The sequence below is a fragment of the Thermobia domestica genome, chromosome 18 (genome assembly GCF_964235325.1).
Source record: "Thermobia domestica chromosome 18, izTheDome1.hap1.1, whole genome shotgun sequence".
In the NCBI taxonomy this organism is placed as follows: Eukaryota; Metazoa; Arthropoda; class Insecta; order Zygentoma; family Lepismatidae; genus Thermobia; species Thermobia domestica.
Window position 1 is genome coordinate 44,965,339 of NC_137471.1, and position 22,824 is coordinate 44,988,162.

The window sequence follows — 22,824 nt, forward strand, 5'->3', positions numbered from 1 at the left end:
CATTTTCGCGTGTTATAGATAAATCTCATGCAGGCATTTTGAACTTTTTGGATTGATATTGTTAAGGATTTAGTAATGGCTGGTCCATATACAGAATCACAATAGTCGAAAAGTGGAAAAATAAGCGTGTTCACTAAATACAGTTTTGTGTTCTGATTTAGAAAATCATTATATTTATATAATAATCGCAGAATCGATATTGATTTATTAGATATAGTAGATAAATTATATGTCGCTTCCAGTTTAACTCACCATCTAGTATTAATCCGAGATTTTTTACTGAAGGTGAGTAATCTAATGGCGTATCTCGAATGGAAATATTAATTCGTCCAGTTTCCAATTTCCTAAGATTTTCTCTTGTTCCCATGACCGTAAATATGCATTTACTTGCGTTTATTTTCAAGGAATTGGACAAACATCAATCACTAAATATTTCTAAGTCCTCATTGATGAGGGATGCACTTTGTAAGGCGTGGTCTGGAGACGTGGCTAAGCAGAGTTGTGTATCATCCGCGTACAGATGTATTCTAGAGTGTAGCTTTGGTACGTCTGCTGTATATAGACAAAATAGCAGAGGTCCTAGTATTGATCCCTGTGGCACTCCTCTTTGAAGACTGATTCGGTTTGATACTGCAAGTTTAGGATCTCTTAGTACCACTCTTTGTTGCCTATCTGAAAGATATGATCTGAACCACTGGATCGTGTTGGTGGAAAAGTTATAGTATTTCATTTTAGCTAGGAGTAAGTCGTGATGAACTGAATCAAATGCTTTAGTAAGATCTAATAATACCAGGAATGATATCTGGTTGTTATCTAATGCTCGAAAAATGTCGTCAGTGATACGAAGTAGGGCTGTGGCAGTGCTATGTGAATTGCGAAAGCCTGATTGGTGTAGGGGTAAGATATTATTATTAATGACGTAATCATTGAGCTGGTTATGGACAAGTTTCTCCATAACTTTGGACAATATTGGTAATAGGATAATAGGCCTAAGGTCGTTTAGAGATGATACATTTTGCTTTTTCGCTATAGGCATTACAAAAGCTTCTTTCCAGGATAATGGAAAGGAGCATGTGGTTATGGAATAATTTATTATATGTGTTAATGGTGATATAATGTGTGGTAAAACAAGTCTAAGCATCTTTCCTGTAATGCCTTCGTGTCCAGCTGCATTCGAATTTAAATTTTTAATAGCATTCTGAACATCAAAGCTGCTTATATTACGGAGTTCGAATGAATTCATACTTGAACAAAATTTAGTATTATATACAGTTAGGCGGTTTTGAACTGCACTCTCGTCGATATTTCTATCATTACAAATTTCACCAAAGTGCGCGTTAATCTCATCGCAGTCTGCAAGATCATCTGGTAATGCTTGGAAACTTTTTCGACTACTAATACCGAGGGTTCTTAATTTATTCCATACGTCCTTGGAGCTCAGATTATAACTATTGAAAAACTGTGTGAAATATGCTCTTTTCTCTTGTCGTATCACGGCTGTAGTATAGTTCCGTAGTTGTTTGTATTCATTCCAAAGAACATCAGTTCTTGTCCTTTTGAATTTGAGATATGCACGATTTTTTAATTTTATTAAAAGCTGGACGTTGTCAGTTAACCACGGACTGTTGTTTTTTTGTAATCCTCGAAGAGCATAGAGGGGCATGTTTATCAAAAATGCTAACTATGGTGTTTTCTAAGAATTCGACTTTCTTATCTACGTCAGGTAGGTTTTCAATTGGTTTCCAATCTATGCGTTCTATATCACTAGTGAATTTGGACTGATCAAAATACTTAAAATTGCGATATGTCTTTATTTTGCTCTTGTCTTTTGTTGGCTTTTCTAATTGCAAACATATATATGCTAAAGAGTGATCTGAAGTACCGATTGGTAATTTTAATCCACTGGAGTGAATTATATTGATATTACTAGTAATAAATACATCAAGAAGTGTTTCAGTGGTTTCAGTGATGCGTGTTGGTTCGTTTAAGATTTGCGACAGCTGAAAGCTATCAAGTATTGAACATAAATAAGCTGTGTCACGCTTCGAAGGCGTAAGGAAATCACAATTTAGACCTCCTATGATGAGCAGATTATCAGTCATAGAGCCTACATTCGTGATTACTTCTTCGAGCATCGCCAATTTAGTGTATGCAACGCTGGGTGGTCTGTATATGGCACATATGCCTAACCTAACCGAATTTATGGTAATTTTGAGATATATGCAGTCAATTTCGTCTTTATGCGAGACATCAACATTAAGCAGTTTCACATTTAAATTACTACGGAAATATACAGCAACTACTCCTCCTCGCCTGTCCGTCCGATCACTTCTCAACAAACGATAGTTGTTTATTTCAACGGCTGATGAGTTTAGGGCACTATCGAGCCATGATACATGTATAGTAAGACTATTCATGGCTTTGGATTGATTATTTTAACAAAAGAGACACTGACTAAAGCTTGAAACCCACTTTATTTTAAATTATAATTTGTAACTGTTTCGGATATCTAGCATATCCTTCTTCAGACACTATCGAAAATAAATGAAAATACAGACATATATATAAATATTGTTATGACAAAGTTTAAATTATTAATTAATAATTTAAACTTTGTCATAACAATATTTATGTAATCATAACAATAACATTTCATGACAACATAAAATGTTGTCATAACAATATTTATATATATGTCTGTATTTTCATTTATTTTCGATAGTGTCTGAAGATGGATATGCTAGATATCCGAAACAGTTACAAATTATAATTTAAAATAAAGTGGGTTTCAAGCTTTAGTTAGTGTCTCTTTTGTTAAGATACATGTATGTTGAACATGTATAATGGATCATCGTATCAAAAGAACAAATGGCTTAAGTGATCTTCGATTACAGAAAAAATCGAAACAAGTCATGCTTGTTACTTCTATCAATAAAAGTGATACATCTCTTGTGTCACAGAAACATTAGTGTAGTTGCAGATCTTATATTTCCTCTATTTCCTCTAAACTATTCATCACGGAATGATTTATGTATTTTGTTTGAGATTATATAAAATGAAAACTATGAGACGTTGACGAAGGTGGAAGTTCCCATTGAAAATTTTGACATTAAATATTTAAATACATTCTTGAGTTTAGCTTACGAGTATTATTTCTTCATAACACAATAATAAACACCTTAATCATATTGAAAAAACATTGTAGAAAAAGCAATATTTAGAATTCGTCGCATGAGAACCAGAGGAACGTAACTCCATTTCCGTAGGTTTACAGGCGAGAGGACAAAAATATTATTTTCATAGAAAGATATGTTTTTAATAAAATGGTAATTGAGCTACATTACAACAAATGACCGACAAGGAGAACAGATGGCGTTACGTTCCATTTACACCAAGTGGGGCTTTCAAAATTATGTCCAAACATGAAGAAAAGGAAAACAGGATTTTTGGACTTAAGTTCCTCTGGTTTTCATGTGACGAATAGCTCGCTAATACTACAAAAGTATTATTACAGTCTAGTATTGTATTACTTGGATATATTTCAAACTAATTGAATTATATCACACATTGGAAACAGCTCCTGAAAATTATTTCATGAATTAGATCCGATTTCATGAGTTTATATACAGTATATACCTAGGTATAAAAGAAAGACCACAAAACAACTGTGTCTTACACTATGACATATAACCACGAAACTACAAATCGGATTAATGCGTGGATACCTTCTATAAAGACAATATTTTGCAGTCACCTACATACACAGGAATAACACTCTTAAACAGACTATCGATAAATGTAAAAGCATTTAAAAAAAATACATTTTTCCATGACTTAAAAAATAATTATACTACCGAGACAGACTTTCATTGCGAATTATTCAACTGAAGAATAGGTCAAATTTACAATCAAATATCTTTATTAAGGCCGAGGATATTCAACCAAAGCTATTCAAACACCTATCTCTTGGCATAATTAAAGTACTGTAATAAAATTACACAAAAAACTGTTCAAACACCTATCTCTTGGCATAATTAAAGTACCACAATAAAATTACATAAAAGGCTGTTCAAACACCTATCTCTTGGCATAATTAAAGTACTGTAATAAAATTACACAAAAGACTTTCAAACACCTATCTCTTGGCATAATTAAAGTACTGTAATAAAATTACTCAAAAGAAAATATTAAAATGAAATTAAATTTCTAGTTTTACAGCTGAATTCCCTGTATTCTAAAGGAGATGAATGATTAATCAAAGTGAATAATTCTGAAGAAATCGGTGGAATGAGAATGTGAGGGGAAACTTTTTTTTTTAATGCCACGGATATGGTGTTGTCCACTACACACATATATGGTCTGGGATAAAACCATGAACCTGGGAGGAACTCTTCGCATCTCAGGTGAGAGCTCTACAACAGCCATTATGCGCACCAAGTTTTATTGTAGAATATTTATAAGTAAATTTACTTCTACTCATATGTGATACGATCTACACTAGTGATACAAATTTATAACGCACTGTAGGTTAGGACAAAATTAAAACCATACGTATGACCCTATTTTCCTTTCGCCCTGATGGGATAGTTTGCTGAATGTACTTAAGTCATTCATTTTCTGAATCTCCGTGGTATTTCCAGGTATTCAGTGGTGCTATTCAGCCGGTTCGCACCGGTTGTAAAAATATTTCCAGTTCGCAGAACCGTTTCTTATAGCCAGACATAATTACAGCTACAGGGTAAAACATATGATCTCTTACAACAAGGTATAAGCGTTTATTTCTTAATTTCAAATGCTCAGATATCAAGACTGAGAACTGCGATCACATGAGTGTAGTGGTGAGGGTTATTTACATTTGAAACACATACATAACCATTATCAACAATTGTCGATCCATTGCTGAATTAAGGTTTTTCCAATACTTTTTGACAACCATCTATCTTGAATAATTCGCTCCTAAGATATTTGCAGTGCTACCTAATTTCGTCACATCACCTTGTATTAGGATGTTCTGTAGGTCCCTACTTGTCGCTTGTGGTATCCAGTGAAAAAAAATACTATATGGGCTGTTAAGAAAATAAAATAACACTATTGCAGGTATCATGTTTCTTTTTTCATGGTCTAGGCCAATCAGGCACTAAACTATGAAAATTTGAAACTAACTCTTTGAAAAATCGTTCAGATAGGAATGGCCTTATTTTGCAGAACGAAAATATTTAATCAAAATATTAAAGAAAATACGTCTATGTTATTCGCATAGATTTATAAAAAAGTAACAAATCATATGCTTTTTCATTTGCATTTGCAAGGTGAGTGAAACATACTCGGTAGCTGCCTCCGTTCCGAACCCCTCCGAGTTATACAGAAATCGGCGCCACTGCCATTTGACCATCAGTGTTCTACACTATTTGTATATTCTATACAAGATTATATGAATGTAATTAAATCAAACAGAAAATGGGAAAGGAAAGTGATCTATCATTGATTGTTATTTTGCATGCCGCTCGAATGTTGTGTGCTTGCGAAATAACACAAAATATGGATTTCTCTTTCTACAAAAATTCTGAAAAACAATTACCTTGTTTTCATGTTTGATAGCAATTTAGTAGTACTCTTACAATAAGTTAAAATAGGAAATAACACTATCTGAGTTCTTGTTACAGAGAAGAATAAAACTTTAAATAGAAGCAGATTGTGAAGTGCATGTGGGTTATTATCATAACCTAAATCTGTCGTTGGAAACCAGAAAGTGGTGAAAAATGAGTGAATAAAATATTTCCCCACCTCTTGACCTTGCAATGAATTACCTGAAATTATCCACCTAATTATAACAGTCTGCGAAATAGAAACGAAAACGTACCCCATAAACAACAGAAGCAAAACAGTATTCTTCGTAAACCATTAGGAAGTATGTTTGAATCTTATTTTTCCTGCAGTGAGATGGAAAATACTCATTTGACCTACTACTGTCTCCCTCCCCCATTAATTTAGTCAAGCTATTTTTACACTTAAAAACAAATTAATAGTAGATGCATTTGCATCTATGTAGACCTATTTTTATAGCAATTTATTATAAGATCACGCAAATGGAACTTCCAATATTGTAATGTTACTACATCCATCACTTCGCACGATAACTCTTGAACGGAAGTAAAATGTTTAATTCTTTTTTCCCCAATAGATACCTAGAACGATGATTTCGGTCGAGTTCCGTTAATGGGGTCAATCTACTACCATCTTAACGAGTAACGCCATTCGTTACTCCACGCAATAACTGAAACGAAAGCAAACTTTTGAATTCTATTATTTCAATAAATAACTAGAGTAATTATTTCGGCCTATCGTCCGTTAATAGAGCCAATCCGTTAACATCTTAACGGATTACGGCGACTTTAACGGTAGCTATCCATATTTCATTTTCTAATATTGAAACGAAGATTCTCATCTCGCCGTTAGATGGAAGCAATTATCCTCCATCCGTTGAAATCTACCAGTCGAAATTGAGCTTCTAGTGCGTAATTCTGTTTATTGTCTACCAGAGGTTTTTTAAAACGTTCTTCAGAAGAGGTTCACTAAAAGAATTTTATTGGCTGGATTTTTAACATTATTTAATTCGTAAATCTTCTAAGACATTTAACGTATTTAAAAGTAAGTTAAACATGTGAATACTTTAGTCAGTTCGTTAATCTTCAATAATAATTCACCAGAACCTGATCTATTCTCTTATATGAGGTGTAACCCTATCAAGTGAGGTATACGCACACCCCAGATCTGTTTATTTTATTGTAACTTAAATAAGAATATTTACTCAGTAATAGGTTTCCTTGACTGTCATTATTTATCTCTAGTGAACATATCTACAAAGAAAGCAATTCTATACCTTAGGTTATTTTGCAAAAAATTATCTACGAATTAAGTTATTTTGTAGAAATTTAAAGTTAATTAGAGTGGAATCATGTAAATAGATGACCTTCCAAAACTAACTTTTCTCTGAATTATCACTTGATAGTTGATTATTTCATACTTTTTGTTGTATGTATTAAATCATAATTACCAGGACCAAATATACACGTATATAATCGTACCAAATGTAGATTTATATTCTGTAGATATTCTATTTTTCTTTTTTTCTATTTACTTGAAAGAAAATCATGTCTTGTGAATTATATTTATACTTTATTAAGATTCAAATAAGATATTTTAAATTGTTTTGTATACCAAGACTATCTGTGGACAATAAAAGTCTTATATAAACATTTCTTCAATAATTAATTACTTATCTTTTCTATTGATTCGTAGCGAACGATTTCGATACTTATAAAATGCATACGTGTTTAGAATGTCTACTAAAATTCCCAAATGAAATTTCGTGACTTTTTCGTGACCTTTTCTTTACCAAACCATAAAATTTCGTAACATTCTCAAGAGCGAATTTGATTGCGAATTAGGCTGACTTTTCATGCATGCCATAGAAGCGTGCATTGCTTGCGATTTGGTAGGGTCTAAAGTTGACCGTAGACACTTTTGGTGGTAAACTTTGAGGTTTTATAGAACAACATTTTTCAGTTTGTACTTACATTTGTAGACAAAAAAGAAAAATCGTGACCCAAAAGCTAAATTTCTTGACTTTCATGACCGTTTCCTGATTTCGTGACTTTTTTCGTAACTTTCGTGACTGATAGACACCCTGATGTCGCAAGCAGTGCCGTAACAAATCTCTTCATGATTCCGGTGCAGGAGGGTATTTGTGACATCCGTGATTAGCAAGTTATTTTGAAGATGTAATAGTTGAAGCTTTAAACATGATAAACACCATAGAAAATCTAGTTAAATTTGCAAATTTTGATTACTATGCAGCAGTGATGCCAACCTGAAACTTTATAAAAATCCCATCTTGAGAGGCAGAAATTCCCATTTTGCTCTTGAATTTCCCACACTATACTAATAACATCTTTTAACTTAGAAGACAAACAGTGAATATATCAATCATTTTCTTCAACATATAAGTTAGTGATACAAAAATTTCGATCATCTATGCATAACAAACAGCTTATGAATACGTATTTTCCTTAATTGCAAGATACAATTGAAAATGCTTATGAAACATTCTGTTGAGAGTTTAATATTTCCATCATGCTCTTGTGCCATGATCTTCCTCTGAACGTACACGGAGAAAAATGCATAATCCAGTCGGCATGTAAATGCTGTTTTTACCAGATTACGCGCGTCACCACATTAAGTAATGTTGTTTCATCAGTAGTACGATCTACACCACCGTCCAGCAAAAATTTTGTATTATGGGACCACCATTTCAAATCTAGAATTAACGCCATACCCATTCCGACGGTGATAACTAGACTTCGGATCGATATGCACTAAAAAACAGCAAAATATGCATGCAAATATGCGCTAAAAATCACGAAAATATGCACTGAAAATATGCAAATATGCACCAAAGTTGTAAATATGCAACAATCAAATGCTAACGTTAAATGAGGAATTTTATCTTTAGACAAAAAAGCTGTATTACTTGAACTACATATATCTGTATATAACTATGATGCATTCATGCTACAATATACAACTATGCAGTTTTCGGTGTATTCTGGCGAAAACTTGCATTACTGTACATCGAAAATGTTCCTTCCGTGTCACGGGTCGTTAAGGGACAGTATTTCAAAAAAACAAGTTACTTGCTGTTAAATCTGAAGTTCGTGCATCGTTGCTCCCAGGAACACTATTCACATTATACAAGAATTTTATGCCAGAATTTTTCGCGTCTATTGAATGTGCGTTTCGAAGAAATACTTGTCCGATTGGTCTTGGGGGCGTCTGCTTCGTTATTGAATCAAACAGTTCAAATGCACTACAAAATCCTAATCATCGCTCTTCTAATCTCGTTATGAACTGAAGTGAGTATTGATAAACGCAAGGTCGCTTTTAATATTTTCAGCTCCGCAAGCGTCCAAGGCTTCTTAAATAAATTTAGTTTCTTCGGGTTCAAACAGCTCCCAGTCGGTATGTGAAATTAAAATACATCTACTTATACAGGGCGTTTCGAAACAACACCGACAACGTTTCAGAGGTGATTCCTGACACCAAATAAGACGAAACGTATAGACCAACCTGGGTGCACAAATGCTTCCTTTCGGAATTATAGGCTGCCGAAAACATGAAAAAATGAACTTTAGAGGTCCATAGCTCCAAAACTATGGGACCTATCGTAGTCGGGTCAAGACTTTATTTAGGAACTAGTATGGGGTCTATCCAAAAATACATGTTTCAGAATCCTAAGGTACTAACGCAACCATTTTTCTACAGACAGTTTGGTTACGGGCACATAATCTGAAGTACTCACTAACTACCTCTATAAAAATTGTTGCGGAAGTACTGCAGGATTCTGAAGCACGTATTTTTGGATAAAGCACATATTAGTTCCTTAGTAAAGTCTTGACCCGACTACGGTAGGCCCCATAGTTTTGGAGCTATGGACCTTTAAATTTCATTTTTTCACGTTTTCGGCAGCCTATAACTCCGAAAGGAAGCATTTGTGCACCCAGGTTGGTCTATACTTTTTGCCTTATCTTGGTGTCAGGAATCACCTCCCAAACGTTGTCGGTGTTGCTTTGAAACACCCTATATATATATATATATAGGTGGGCCCCCCTTGACGCTCAGGTATAAACTGGATAAAATGAAATGTATTTCAATCCTGCTTTACACTGGATAAAGCTGCAAACTATAGTTTAGCCACTCTCTTGATCGTATCCTGGATCCGCCATTGTTTTACAAATAATGCGCCAAGTATGTTTGAATAAAGAATAAATATACTCAGAGAAATAAACAAACATTTCTGGCATAAGCACATAATAAAACCTGCCTAGCGAAATTGAACAGGACTCCCAAATATTTCTGTTAAAGGTTTCAAAGTTAACCAAGATAACTCTATGCTTAGAAAAATAAATAAAAGGTACACTCATGTCCAAAATTATTGTCGCATATCTATAATTGTCTTCTTGTAAGAATAAAATTTGATAATGATTTTGCAGCGTTCTTTTAATACTGATACTATATGTACAATCGGGAAATGTATATTTGTGGTAAATTTCATAGGAAAAAATTATAAATACAAAAATTAGAGTGAGTAAAACAAAATGTTGCTAAATGGACAAGAAAGTTTTATTTTCGTTTTATTGTTCTTATTTACTGCTCTTTTGACATGAATTTTTCCACATACATGTCTTTGCCGATTATGCAGATACTAACATTATAAGAAATACCGGGGGAATTCGTTATCAAATTATATTCCTAGAATAACATATTTATAGACATGCGACAATAATTTTGGACATGAGTGTACACAGTGAGATAGTGAGTCACATAATGGACATAGTGAGATAAAATAAAATGTTGTATATAGACCTAACGTATTCAATTATATTATTTATTTATGCTACGAATGAATGCACATAAAACTTACAGTAAACAAAAAAAAAAAAGCCTACGTACGGTCTCAAAGGCCAAGACAAAAGGTAGATGTTATGCCCTTTTCAGCGCTCCTCCCTCTACTTGCATCTCCCTTCAGATCTATTGTGTATATTATGCTCCTTGTTCCTGTCTCTAGAGCAGCTAGAGAACGCGTTATTGGTATTTGGAGATAACTATGTAAATTGCACTTCGTTCAAAAACTCGCATGGTATCTAGGGCCTTACATGGTGGTGGACTAAAGAGTAAATGTGTAGGGTAACAAGTAAACGAAGACCTTTACAGACAACGTAGTTCATATACCTAACCTCTCACAGGATGTCTAAAAATTTTTTAAAAACTGCATTATAGAACTTGAAAATTTCCGTTAAAAAGTGTATTTTAACATCCGTTGTTCGCAACACAGGTTTCGCCTAATCAAGGGAATTTAACACATTTTATTTACCTTTAAGTGCGTGGGATCCTGAAATATTTCCGTTTAAAATAAATTTCCGTTTAATAGGGGGCCTGTTGAAGGCAATTTTTACTGTATTAAAAGCCTATATTAAAAACCCCTATGTTCTTGTTTAAAAGAAAATAAATCCACTTGAAATTACTTTTTCTTCTACCGCAAAATTGTCCATCTCAAACAGCAATAATTTACAATGTATAATATTGATACTTTAAATAGAATAAAGTGACTTGAGTAAGGAATAAATGGGAAGAAGGGAAAGTTATCGAAAACGTAACTGAAGACTTAGTAGGGAATTTACATTTCGAGAGATAGAGGTGTGTATGAAAGCAACATAAGCTTATATTTAAATACTCTCATATTTAGAACTCATTTCTAAAAAGTTTGTTCATTTCTTCCCGAAATATATTTTTCAACGGTTTCTTTGGGATGAACTCTGTCAAGTATGCAAAAAGAAAGCTACATCTAGACTGTTTCATAGTTGCATAAACTTCTTACCAGACTTGAAACTGTTATGAAAATATAAGAAGGAATTAAAAAAAAAAAAAAAAAAAAAAGCGTTGCTGAAGTTTGTGCTTTTGCTGTCGAACAAAATAGAAATGTCCTTTTTCGAAAACAAGCTTACCTACTTAGAAAGTATTACTTGTTTAGCATACACTTTGCAAAATATATTTTCATCTTGAATTGTTAACGTTTCTCAACTTCAATCCATTGCTTCAGAAGATAACTTCTAGAAGAATTTTCGGGCCGATTTAGTTGTAGTGTGACACCTTTGTCCAATTTTTGTCAATTTTTGTCCATCCAAGAAAAAAAATATACCATTCAAATTATTAAAGGAGGGCCATTTACAAATTTCGATCACTGGTACTGCGACATCAAATTTGAATTTTAACTAGCTAAGGAATTTTGTCCACCCAAGAAAACAATTGTACCACTTAAATTAACAAGGAAGGCCATTTAAAAGTTTCGATCACCTGTAGTGAGACATCTTCAAAATTGAATTCTAACTAAACAAGGAACGGACATGAACGTGCCATCCGGATATCCGAATCAAACCTAGTCTATTCTATAAACATAAAGATATGTTCATGCACAAAAAATTAGGTGCCATGGACAACGGAGTAAGTCCCTGTGGCCCATTAACCCTGTTGGTATAAAGAAAATCGTAGTGAAACAGCTATTGCATCAATACTGTTCATTGGAAAACCATGGTTTATAGTTCATTCTCTTCAGCATGAAACAAGCTTTCCAAAGGTGTTATGTATTGGGGCCCATGCTGCATTTGAACAGGTGAGAGAATGTTGGGAAAATTCTCTCCAGAAATCCTTCCCATCAACTTTGGACCTCTCTGGAGTAGCCCCGGGTAAAAGTAGACAATCGGCATGTATCTTGAAAAATAGTATAGGGGATAAGAAATGTGTGTACCAAGTTTTGTCGAAATCTTGAAATGGTCCTCCCTCGTTTATTTGAATGGTACATTTCTTTTTTCTTGGGTGGACAAAAAATTGGATAAAATTCTGAGGTAGTCAAAATTCAAGTTTTAAGATACCGCGCTACAAGTGATCAATGAGGACAAATTTTGAAATGGCCCTCCCTCGTTTATTTGAATGTACAAAATTTTTGCTTGGGTGGACAAAAATTGGACAAAATTCTGAGCTATTTAAAATTCGAATTTAAAGATGTCTCACTAGAACTAAACAGACCCAGATTTTTCAATTGGCATTCTCATACTGCCACGAGATCACACAATTTCAAATCCACACACACACAACAATAGCAACTTTAACTTCTGAGATGGATGACGACGTGGAAATTTTGTTGTAGGTGATTTGACAGTGTTATTTATATCTTCTTCCAAAAAGGTGACAGTCATGCATCATCGCCGGGAGCATGAATCGCTCACCCGTTTGTTATTCTCAATTCACACGACCTTGAAAGATATTCTAAACCGACAACAATCTACCATTTTAAGATCTTAGGCCTTATGCAGAGTCGTTCTGACGCGTGATTAGTGCCATACTAAAGAGTTCTACTAACATGTTTCCTGCAATAGTCAGGCCTTTAGTATGACGCTAATCATATATCAGAACGACTCTGTATAAGGACCCTTGAGTTTAATTTATATTAAACTTGAAGTTCCATTTATGAGGAAAGTTGTTGGACGTTAAAAACTATCAATTTGATCGTTCCTTTAGATATGCATTTATATGCAGTAACGACATGAACATGCACTAACCTCCGAAATATGCAAATATATGCACTATAAAACTCTGCTATTTTACCCGAAAACACCTGAAACGGATTTCTGTTTAAAAGAGAATATCAATATCACGTCAGGAAAAAAACATGCAAATATGCAAAAATCCGAAGTCTAGTGATAACTTAGGTATATAATGTTGTTACTTCCTTCCTACGAGTGGCCCCTCTTGGTTCTTTCTAAATCTGTGACTCCCTACCTTATGAGAGTAATAGTTTTTAACACGAAATCAATCATGTGAATAAAATTATCCAATCACAGCGAGTCTAGTTCGACGCCGAACTCCAGGCTTGGCATGGTGTTCCCACCTGCTGTACAGTGTTGCCAATTTGGGGGAAAAGGCGCTTAATCTAGGGGATTCGCCTTCGATGATAGGGACAAAAAATAATTTTTCAGATTAGCGACTTTTTTGGTGATTTTTGAATGATAATTTGGCGATTTTCTTACAAATCTAGGGATTTCTGTGCTGCGAACAACTTGTACTAAAATAATAGGTAGAATCAGTTCAGATATGTGTTTATTTTCCTTTTGCTTATTTGCATCAGCGCAAGTGTTGACTAGCTGGGAAAGTACATAACATTTATGGCTATATTCCCGCTTTGATTGCTGTTATTTCTTCCCTTGTAATGGGACCAACTCCAGATTTTAATGTCCTTTAGTTTACAGAGCTTCCGTTTAGAAGCACAAGTAAACATTACTGATAGCAAGCAGATTATCTGTAGGATTGTGAAGTGTGTAAGATTTTCCTATATCTTTATTTTTTCGTTGTTCTAAACTCATTTTTGATTTCGTTGAAGCAAAATTGATCATAAAGTTAAAAATATATAAAACTGACATTATAGTTAGTTATATATATATGAAACTTTCATATACGTTCTTGTAGCATAGATAGTACTATGGCTTGAATTAATCACGTATCTTGTACACACACACACACACACTCACACACACACATATATATTATATATATATATATATATATATATATATATATATATATATATATATATATATATATATATATATATATATATATATATATATATAAGAAAGGGGCAAAATTCCACGAAAATTTTTTTAGCGACTTTTTACCCAAAATTGGAGTCATTTCATGTCCTATTTAGCGACTTTTTCTATCAACTTGTTGGCAACACTGCTGCTGTACTTTTATACATGAGATTACATTACTTACGGAGTGCACCCGCGTAAATACGATGTATCCACACGGAAATCCTAGTCCTTTTTTTTTCTCAGTGTAATACAACTAAATAAACTTTATTCTTCAGTCATTTCGTATGGAACATTTTAGAAGTTGACGTTTCTCGCTTTACCTTCTTTTGTTAATTGTTTTTTCTTTAATACTAGAGTATAATTAACGTTCTTTGGCACTTGTTTTTGGAGATTCACAGATCACTGCATAAATCATCTTAACACTAATGTGCATTTTATACTAACAAAATTTGAAAATTAGCTTTAGTTTCACGTTTATTGAAGACGTATTTGTTTACTCGCCCATAGTCAATTTTGTTGGCGTCAATGGAATGGATAATATCAAAACTCCCATAAATCCTGTCAGTTTTTACGAAAATTCCCTTTATTCCATTTCAAGAAATCAATATGGGATTTCTCCCACAGATTGGCATCACTGTTATAAAGAGTGAATGAAATTAGGAAATGTTTCAAAACAAATACAAAAGATTAAGACGCATGTCTCTCTCTCACACAAAATGATTAGGAAGGTAATTTATGTATTACGTAGTGTGAGCAGTGCCGGACTGACCACGTTGGCTACTTGGCGATCGTTAAGGGCCCAAGGCCCTAGGGGTCCCGCAGGAATCACGAGGCGCAGGCCCTGTAAGCTTTGGTTGAATTTTCGCGATCAAGTTACATATACTCAAGTCACATATGAGAGGGCATTTTCTAAATCGAAAATTGTTAAAATGAGACTAAGATCTACGGGAAGTCAAAACAATTTGTCTCCTTTACTTTTTATGTTTACAGAAAAAGATTTATTCCAGAATGTAGACAAAGAAAAAAAAGGGGGGCTTTAAGGACCCGCGCCAAGGGCCCTCAACTTGCCCAGTCCGACACTGAATGTGAGTAGTTTCAAACAGCGGGTGCGGAGGGAACCGGTGCATTGCATCGCTTACACCGTCGAAATGTTGCGACGCTATCCAAAAGTACGAAGTTTTCTTAGAATTCTTACTTTTTAAAAAAAAATATCAAGACGAAATACTTATAGGCTTATGCTTGTCAATCATTGCATTATGGAAAAAACTTAGATTTATTCAAAGAACTAGGTTTGTTCGTGCTTTGAAATTCAACATGACTGTTGCATACACAAAGCTTCAAAAATAAATCAAAGTGAACCACAAACACACGCTACTATTATTATTAGCTTTTCTAAAAAGCTTTATCGAGTGTGATGAATCTAGTCTTTCTTTAACGTATTAACAATCCCAGCCATTGTCATTATTTTCAAACGGTTGCGGAGCAGACATACTACAGAAGAAAGGAAAACGATATGACGCAATGTCTTTTATAAACGGAGATCGATATTACCTTAAACAGACGTTGGGACTTTGTCCCTTAGGATGAGAGAATTCAGTGAGTAGAACCACTTTTGGCAACACTAAAGAAAGGTATCTTTCACGCAAGGGGGCTGATAAATCTAATTTATCTCTTCTGTGAGTCACGCGAAAATCCATAAGAATTTTACCTAACTTATGTACCAGTACTATTCCGTCACGGGAAAGAAACTCCAATGTCTAGGTTAATATTATATAAAGTTGTATTAAATGGAAAAATACTGCAAAAGCTTATATTAAATGAAAGAGTAGCCTATAAGTTTCGTTGCATGTAATTTAGTACTTATGGTCAATATTGATTTTAGCTTAGGGACGACATAAACTTTTCACCCGTTAAAAGCACTTAATCATCCACTTCAAATAATGTTGTCATATGAAAAGTTCTAGCTATATTGAGTGACTTTCCCAAAGCATTTTGAGTGTGAAAATATCTGTTCAAAGAAAAGTTTACAATATTATTAGGGTTTAATGGGACGGAGGTAAATGCCCAAGAATGAGACATATCAACCAATAGATGCCATCAAGAGGAACAAAATATGGATGAGAGTAAATACTCATGCGCACTGGCGCAAATCCCGGGGGGATGAGGGGGACATGATCCCTCCAATCTTGAAACTGAGAGGAACTGTCCCCCCCCCAATAATCCTATTTGAAATGTGTTTTTTTGGAAAGAAAGGTTATGATTTGTGTCCGATTGCCACAAAGGAAAGTGAGATTAAATTGATGTCCCCCAGAATAAGCCTCAAATCTGCCCGCCCCCCAATGTTGAAGACAACTCTGCTTCCCTGATCCTCCGTAGCATTGTTTTTTAAGTTTATAAATATTTTGAACATCGCTTAACCCGCCGTAGCACGCGCCGCGGAGTCACACTCCGCGTATAGAGAAATGTTAGTTTTCTTAAAATTGTTAAAAGAGTTTGTGCTGTAAAATATACTTGGGCAATTATAAAAAAAAATAATAAAAAAATAAACAATTTAATATCGCTTCAAAACAAAATACACATTAAAATAAGATAAATAAATATTGAGGAGTGAGACGCACGCATGCTTTGAAGTTACAATTGACCACGCGTGCTATGAAGGGTTAAAAACAAAAATAATTATGGGAACGGTCTTACTCGTCCATCCTCCCCCCCCCCCCCCCAATGTTGAAGACAGATTTTCGGATTTTCGCCGCTGGTCATGCGTAGTTTTCAAGAAATCGAGAATAAATACGAGGGTAATTCAAAAATTATTCGCAATGTTGACGTCAAAAATTATTCGCGGACTCTTCTTCCATTGTTTATACTGACCTCTGTCCTCGTTTATTTTATTGTTATGCTGTTGTGGTCATTCTATGAAAGTTAGATCCTAATTCCTCCATTTGTTTTCCTTTTGTTGCAGATAGATCATGGCCGCTCAATTGGAAGTTTCCATCAAAGAGGAACAACGAGCAGTGATCCGGTTTTTGTGATCAGAAGGTGTATCAGGGGCCGCAATCCATCAAAGACTTTAGGCAAAATACGGGAACAGAGTCTTACCACAACAGTGTCTACGAATGGATTGAAAAATTCAAAAAGGGTCGCACATGGTTACACATGAGAAAGGAGCTGGAAGACCGTCTACGGTCACAAATGATGATAACATTGAGCGTGCACGTGACATAGTTCTATTAGACAGACGAGTGACTATTGATGAAGTCTTTGATGGATTGCGGCCTCTAATACACCTTCCGACCACCAAAAAAAAAAAAAAAAAAAATCACTGCTTGTTGTTCCTCTTTGGTGCAAACTTCTAATGGAGCGGCCATGCTCTATCTGCAACAAAAGGAAGACAAATGGAGCAATTAGGATCAAACTTTCATAACATGACCACAACAGCAATAATAATAATAATAATAATAATAATAATAATAATAATAATAATAATAATAATAATAATAATAATAATAATAATAATAATAATAATAATAATAATATTTCAGTTATTAACAGCAAATTAGATATTTAAAAAAGCAGTAAGTTGGAGGCTTACCCTTGTTATTCAGGGTGTCTACCGAGTTTCATTTTCAAAATTCGAGTTTATTTCCAGTATATTCAATACAACTACCAGCAAAATTTCAATGCCTAATACAATGATTAAAAAAAAAGTTCTTTAGGAATAATCTCACTTTTGATGATTTCAGGTTTGTACAGAAATTGTTTAATCACCAAATAAAATATTTTTAATAAATTTAATTAGCCTTGATTTTTTTTTTTTGAAACAAATGATTTTTTAAACATTTTTAAAGGGTCCCCCCAACTCCCCTCACAGCTCTCCACTCTACCCATTGCTTTAAATGTCTAATTACAAAATGTATACAACTCCAGTTCCAGTTCCAGTTACCTCCCTTACGGAAGATTTATATATAAAGGAAGTCCCGGCCTTAGAGCCCTGTGGACTGCGTCACTAATGTTGTTTTAAATGAAAATTGTTTGAAATAAAATTATGTATTAAGATGGCTCGTGCCAAAATGGCCGAATTAGCCTGTTTTAATAATAATTGTTTTTTACACTGTTAATATAATAAGGAAGGATAAGCGGCGCATGAACATATTGAAATTGAATCACATTATATTAAAATTGTCAAAAATATTGAAATGTAAATACAGGATGTCTACTAAAATCCCAAAATGAAATTTCGTAACTTTTTCGTGACCTTTTCTTTACCAAATCACAAAATTTCCTAATATTTTCAAGAGCGAATTTGGGTGCGAAGGCCGAATTTTCATCCATACGATAGAAACGTACTTTGCTTGCTATTTGGTAGCGTCTAAAGCTGATCATAGACATTTTTGGTGGTGAGCTTTGACGTTTTATAGAGCAAAATTTTACAATCTGTACTTACATTTGAAGTTTAAAAAAATCGTGACTCAAAAGCTAAATTTCGTGACTTTCATGACCATTTTCTGATTTCGTGACTTTTTCGTGACATTCGTGACTTTCGTGACCGATAGACACCCTGAAATAGTAAAAATAGAATAAAAACTTAGAGCAAAGCTCCCCAATACTGAGTGTTTACAGCGCCATCTCTTATCCCCATGTATACAACTCTTTCTTTGGAAAAAATTACAATCTCAATGGATACAAAATTGTTTCTAAGACTATTACAACATTTACAAAAAAAAAAAAAAAAATTGTCAAAAATATTGAAATGTAAATACAGGATGTCTACTAAAATCCCAAAATGAAATTTCGTAACTTTTTCGTGACCTTTTCTTTACCAAATCACAAAATTTCCTAATATTTTCAAGAGCGAATTTGGGTGCGAAGGCCGAATTTTCATCCATACGATAGAAACGTACTTTGCTTGCTATTTGGTAGCGTCTAAAGCTGATCATAGACATTTTTGGTGGTGAGCTTTGACGTTTTATAGAGCAAAATTTTACAATCTGTACTTACATTTGAAGTTTAAAAAAATCGTGACTCAAAAGCTAAATTTCGTGACTTTCATGACCATTTTCTGATTTCGTGACTTTTTCGTGACATTCGTGACTTTCGTGACCGATAGACACCCTGAAATAGTAAAAATAGAATAAAAACTTAGAGCAAAGCTCCCCAATACTGAGTGTTTACAGCGCCATCTCTTATCCCCATGTATACAACTCTTTCTTTGGAAAAAATTACAATCTCAATGGATACAAAATTGTTTCTAAGACTATTACAACATTTACAAAAAAAAAAAAAAAAAAAAAAGTATTGTTAACAAATTACCAGTTTCATCATTTTTACCGTATGTGGATCAAAATGCTAGTATGCCTCCAGTATTTCCAGTATCAAAATTAAATTCCAGTACAATTCAAGTATTTCCAGTATCAGTAGACACACTGTTATTAGTACACCCTACATCATGTGGATTTGAAGGGCTCCAACTTACTGTTTTTGTAATACCTAATTTGCTTTTTTACTTTTCAGTTCGGAACAATGGGCGATGATTTATTTTCAACGTAGTCTTTTTTTTATTATTTGTTATTTTATTTATTTGTTTAACAGTCACAGAAATAAGTACTTTTGACAGTGACATACGTAATTCGAACAGTGACGCCCATAGTCTTACGTGAATAGGTTTTTGGAGTATTTTTTAGACTTTCAGTCAAGCAGCTACTGCATCGTCATTATTTATCCTAGGATCATGGTTCATACCTTATTCTCTTCACAATGGAGCTGGCTTTCAAATGGTACCACTTGCATGCTCATACCATATACCAGGAGCGGGAAAAATGATGTCAAAGGGAAAATTTCGGAGGAAATTTTTTTTCACACTTTAGGACCCTCTGGAAAGGCCCTGTGTGAACGTAGACATCTAAAAAAATCTGATAAATAGTACTTAGTATACTGAATCTGTGTGCCAAATTTCAAGTTTCTATCTTGAATACTAAGGGCGGGAGAAATTTTATCAAGAATTCCTACAATGCCCCAAATTACCGCAAAACACTATGATCTCAGGTAAAAAATTTCCTGAGACATCCTTAATTACCCTAGGGTCATGTTTCGCCCACCATTCTCTTCAGAATAGAACTGCCTTTCAGGCGGTACCATTCACATGTCTCCATCATGTATCTAAGGCGGGAAATTCCCGAAAAAAGGGATTTTTTTGGTCGAAATATCCCTTTTTCAACTTTTAGCCCCTCTGGACCCCCCCGTTATAACGCATAAATCTGGAAAAAAATCTGTTAAATACTACTCGGTGGACTGAATGTTTGTGCACAATTTCAATCTTCTAGGTACAAAAGTAAGCCCGCCAAAAAATATATATATACCGACAATGTACCATATTCCCGTATACAGAAGGATATTTTGTAAAAAATCCCTGAGACATCCCTAATTACCCTAGGGTCATGTTTCGCCCATCATTCTCTTCATAATAAAACTGCCTTTCAGACGGTATGAATCACGTGTCTCCATCATGTATCTAAGGCGGGAAAATCCCGAAGAAAGGGATTTTTGGGTAAAAATATCCCTTTTTCCAATCCTTTGCCCCTCTGGATCCCCCCTGTTTCAACTCAGAAATCTGAAAAAAAATCTGGTAAATACTACTCGGTGGACTGAATTTTTGTGCAAAATTTGAACCTTTTACGTGCAAAAATAAGCCCGCCAAAAAATAACGAACATAGGCTTAATAAATGAAAATATATATTTTAGAATTATGACGTCATCACCTCCTAAGTCTCGACGCAGGAAGGTGTGAAACCATACGTAAGGTCTTCTACAATGCCTCTGGACTTGAAAAAAAAAACGGACAAAAAAGCTCAAATAGGGGAGTTATAACGCAATGTACCATGAAACACCCGTATGGTACAAATTGTAGCATATGATCCCCAAAGGGCTAATGGTGACAAAAATAAGTAGTTCTGACAGTGACATACGAATTTCTAACAATGGTGCTCATAGACTTAAGTGACGAACACATTCCTAACAGTGATACAAATAAGTACTCCTGACAGTGATGTAAGTACTTCTAACAGTGACCCCCATAGTCTTAAGTGATGAACATGTTACTAGCAATGTCATAAATAAGTATTCCTGATAGTGACCCATATAGAAGTTACTACTTTTAAACAACTATTGTGACACGACTCAACCATGGAGAATATTTAACTAGAATTAAACTTACTTCAATTTCTTGAAGTAGATTCCCGTATCTGTGGTTGTAATCTTCTTCCCGTCAATCACCTTCGCCTGTTTCATCCATTTGTCACTCTGCGACAAAGTGATGAGGCGTCCGTCCGATTTCGTGTCACCGAATTTAGAGAACTGTTTAAACCTTTCTTTGAATGTGGCTGGAGAGCCTTTGTTGGGCGCCGGGCTGTCGGGGGCCGCTGGGCTGTTGGGGTTAGGGTTAGGGCTTTTGGGCGCTGGGCTGTTAGTGACTGCAGCAGTGTCTGCGGGCTTCGGTGACGACTCAGCATTTGCCTTGTCCCCTCCTTCCTGACCAGCAGGCTTCGGACTCTCTGCGTTCTCCGACATCTGCAAATAAAAGAAATAATTAAATTCATATATTCCGGTATAAGCAATGCATTAAGTAATACTCGATATTGGATGCCCCGTAACAAATATTCGAATGCAAGGTGTTTCAAAATGAATAGCGGGATTTTAAAGATCTTGTAGCATTTATTATAATTATAAATAATACCTCAGATGAAAAAGCAACTCAAACAGTTCTGTACGCACGCATGCGCATGCACTGTTTCCTCTTTCTGCCGTTAGAAAGCACTCGTAGCAAAGATGGAGACTAAAGCTTTTTGTGTTTTAAATTTTGCAGACTGAATCTGTAGTTACAGTGCAACCGTCTGTGTGCAGAAGTTTAAGGAGACTCTTACAACTACGTCCTTATCGTTTGCAGTTGCTGCAAGGTTTAAAGTCTACAGCTACGGTTTATGTGCCAACTTTGCAAATGAAATGTTGCTGCATGACGACGAAGATTTTTTGGACCGTGTCGTCTTCAGTGATGAATCGACATTTCACCTAAGTGGCGATGTGAACACTCATAATGTTGGCATCTGGGGATCAGCAAGTCTCCACGAGATGATACAGTTGCAAGCAATGAGACTTCCCTAAATTGAATGTGTTTTGTGCCATATCCCTGCAGAAAGTTTATGGGCCTTTCTCGTCTGTCGTCTCGAGGTGTGCCGTGTGACGAATGGTGCTCACATTGAAAACTTGTAGCAAAAACTGTTTGAGTTGCTCTTTCATTTGATGTAGATCCTATTATTTATAATTGTCGTTAAATGTGATAAATACTACAAAGCCTTAAAATTCCCATATTAATTTTGAAACACCCTGTATAATAATCCTTCATTAAAAAGAAACAAAGAACAGAATCTTGAACGAAACGATTCATAACATTGTACTCCATTCAAGGGTAAATACTAGGGTTATCATACACCAACCCGGTGTCCGGCTGCTTTACCTTTTTCCCCATTTTCAGTGATGAGAATCCTTTTACCTTTGTGTGTGTGTGTGCCCTATCCGTATTGCAGTGTTCTAAAATATAGCCTATTTTCGGCATTGCATACTTCTACATGAA

General features: G+C 34.7%; 1 protein-coding gene across 3 annotated transcripts in view; it reads right to left on the bottom strand.

The window, feature by feature from the left end:
• LOC145675504 (tubulin polymerization-promoting protein homolog) overlaps nt 1-22,824 on the bottom strand; it is a 118,479-nt gene that overhangs the window by 14,971 nt on the left and 80,684 nt on the right. For all 3 annotated transcript variants that reach the window (XM_081745955.1, XM_081745956.1, XM_081745954.1), the window contains exon 2: nt 21,412-21,764. In XM_081745955.1, coding sequence (XP_081602081.1) covers nt 21,412-21,764 — 353 coding nt within the window. The remainder of the gene's footprint in view (nt 1-21,411; nt 21,765-22,824) is intronic.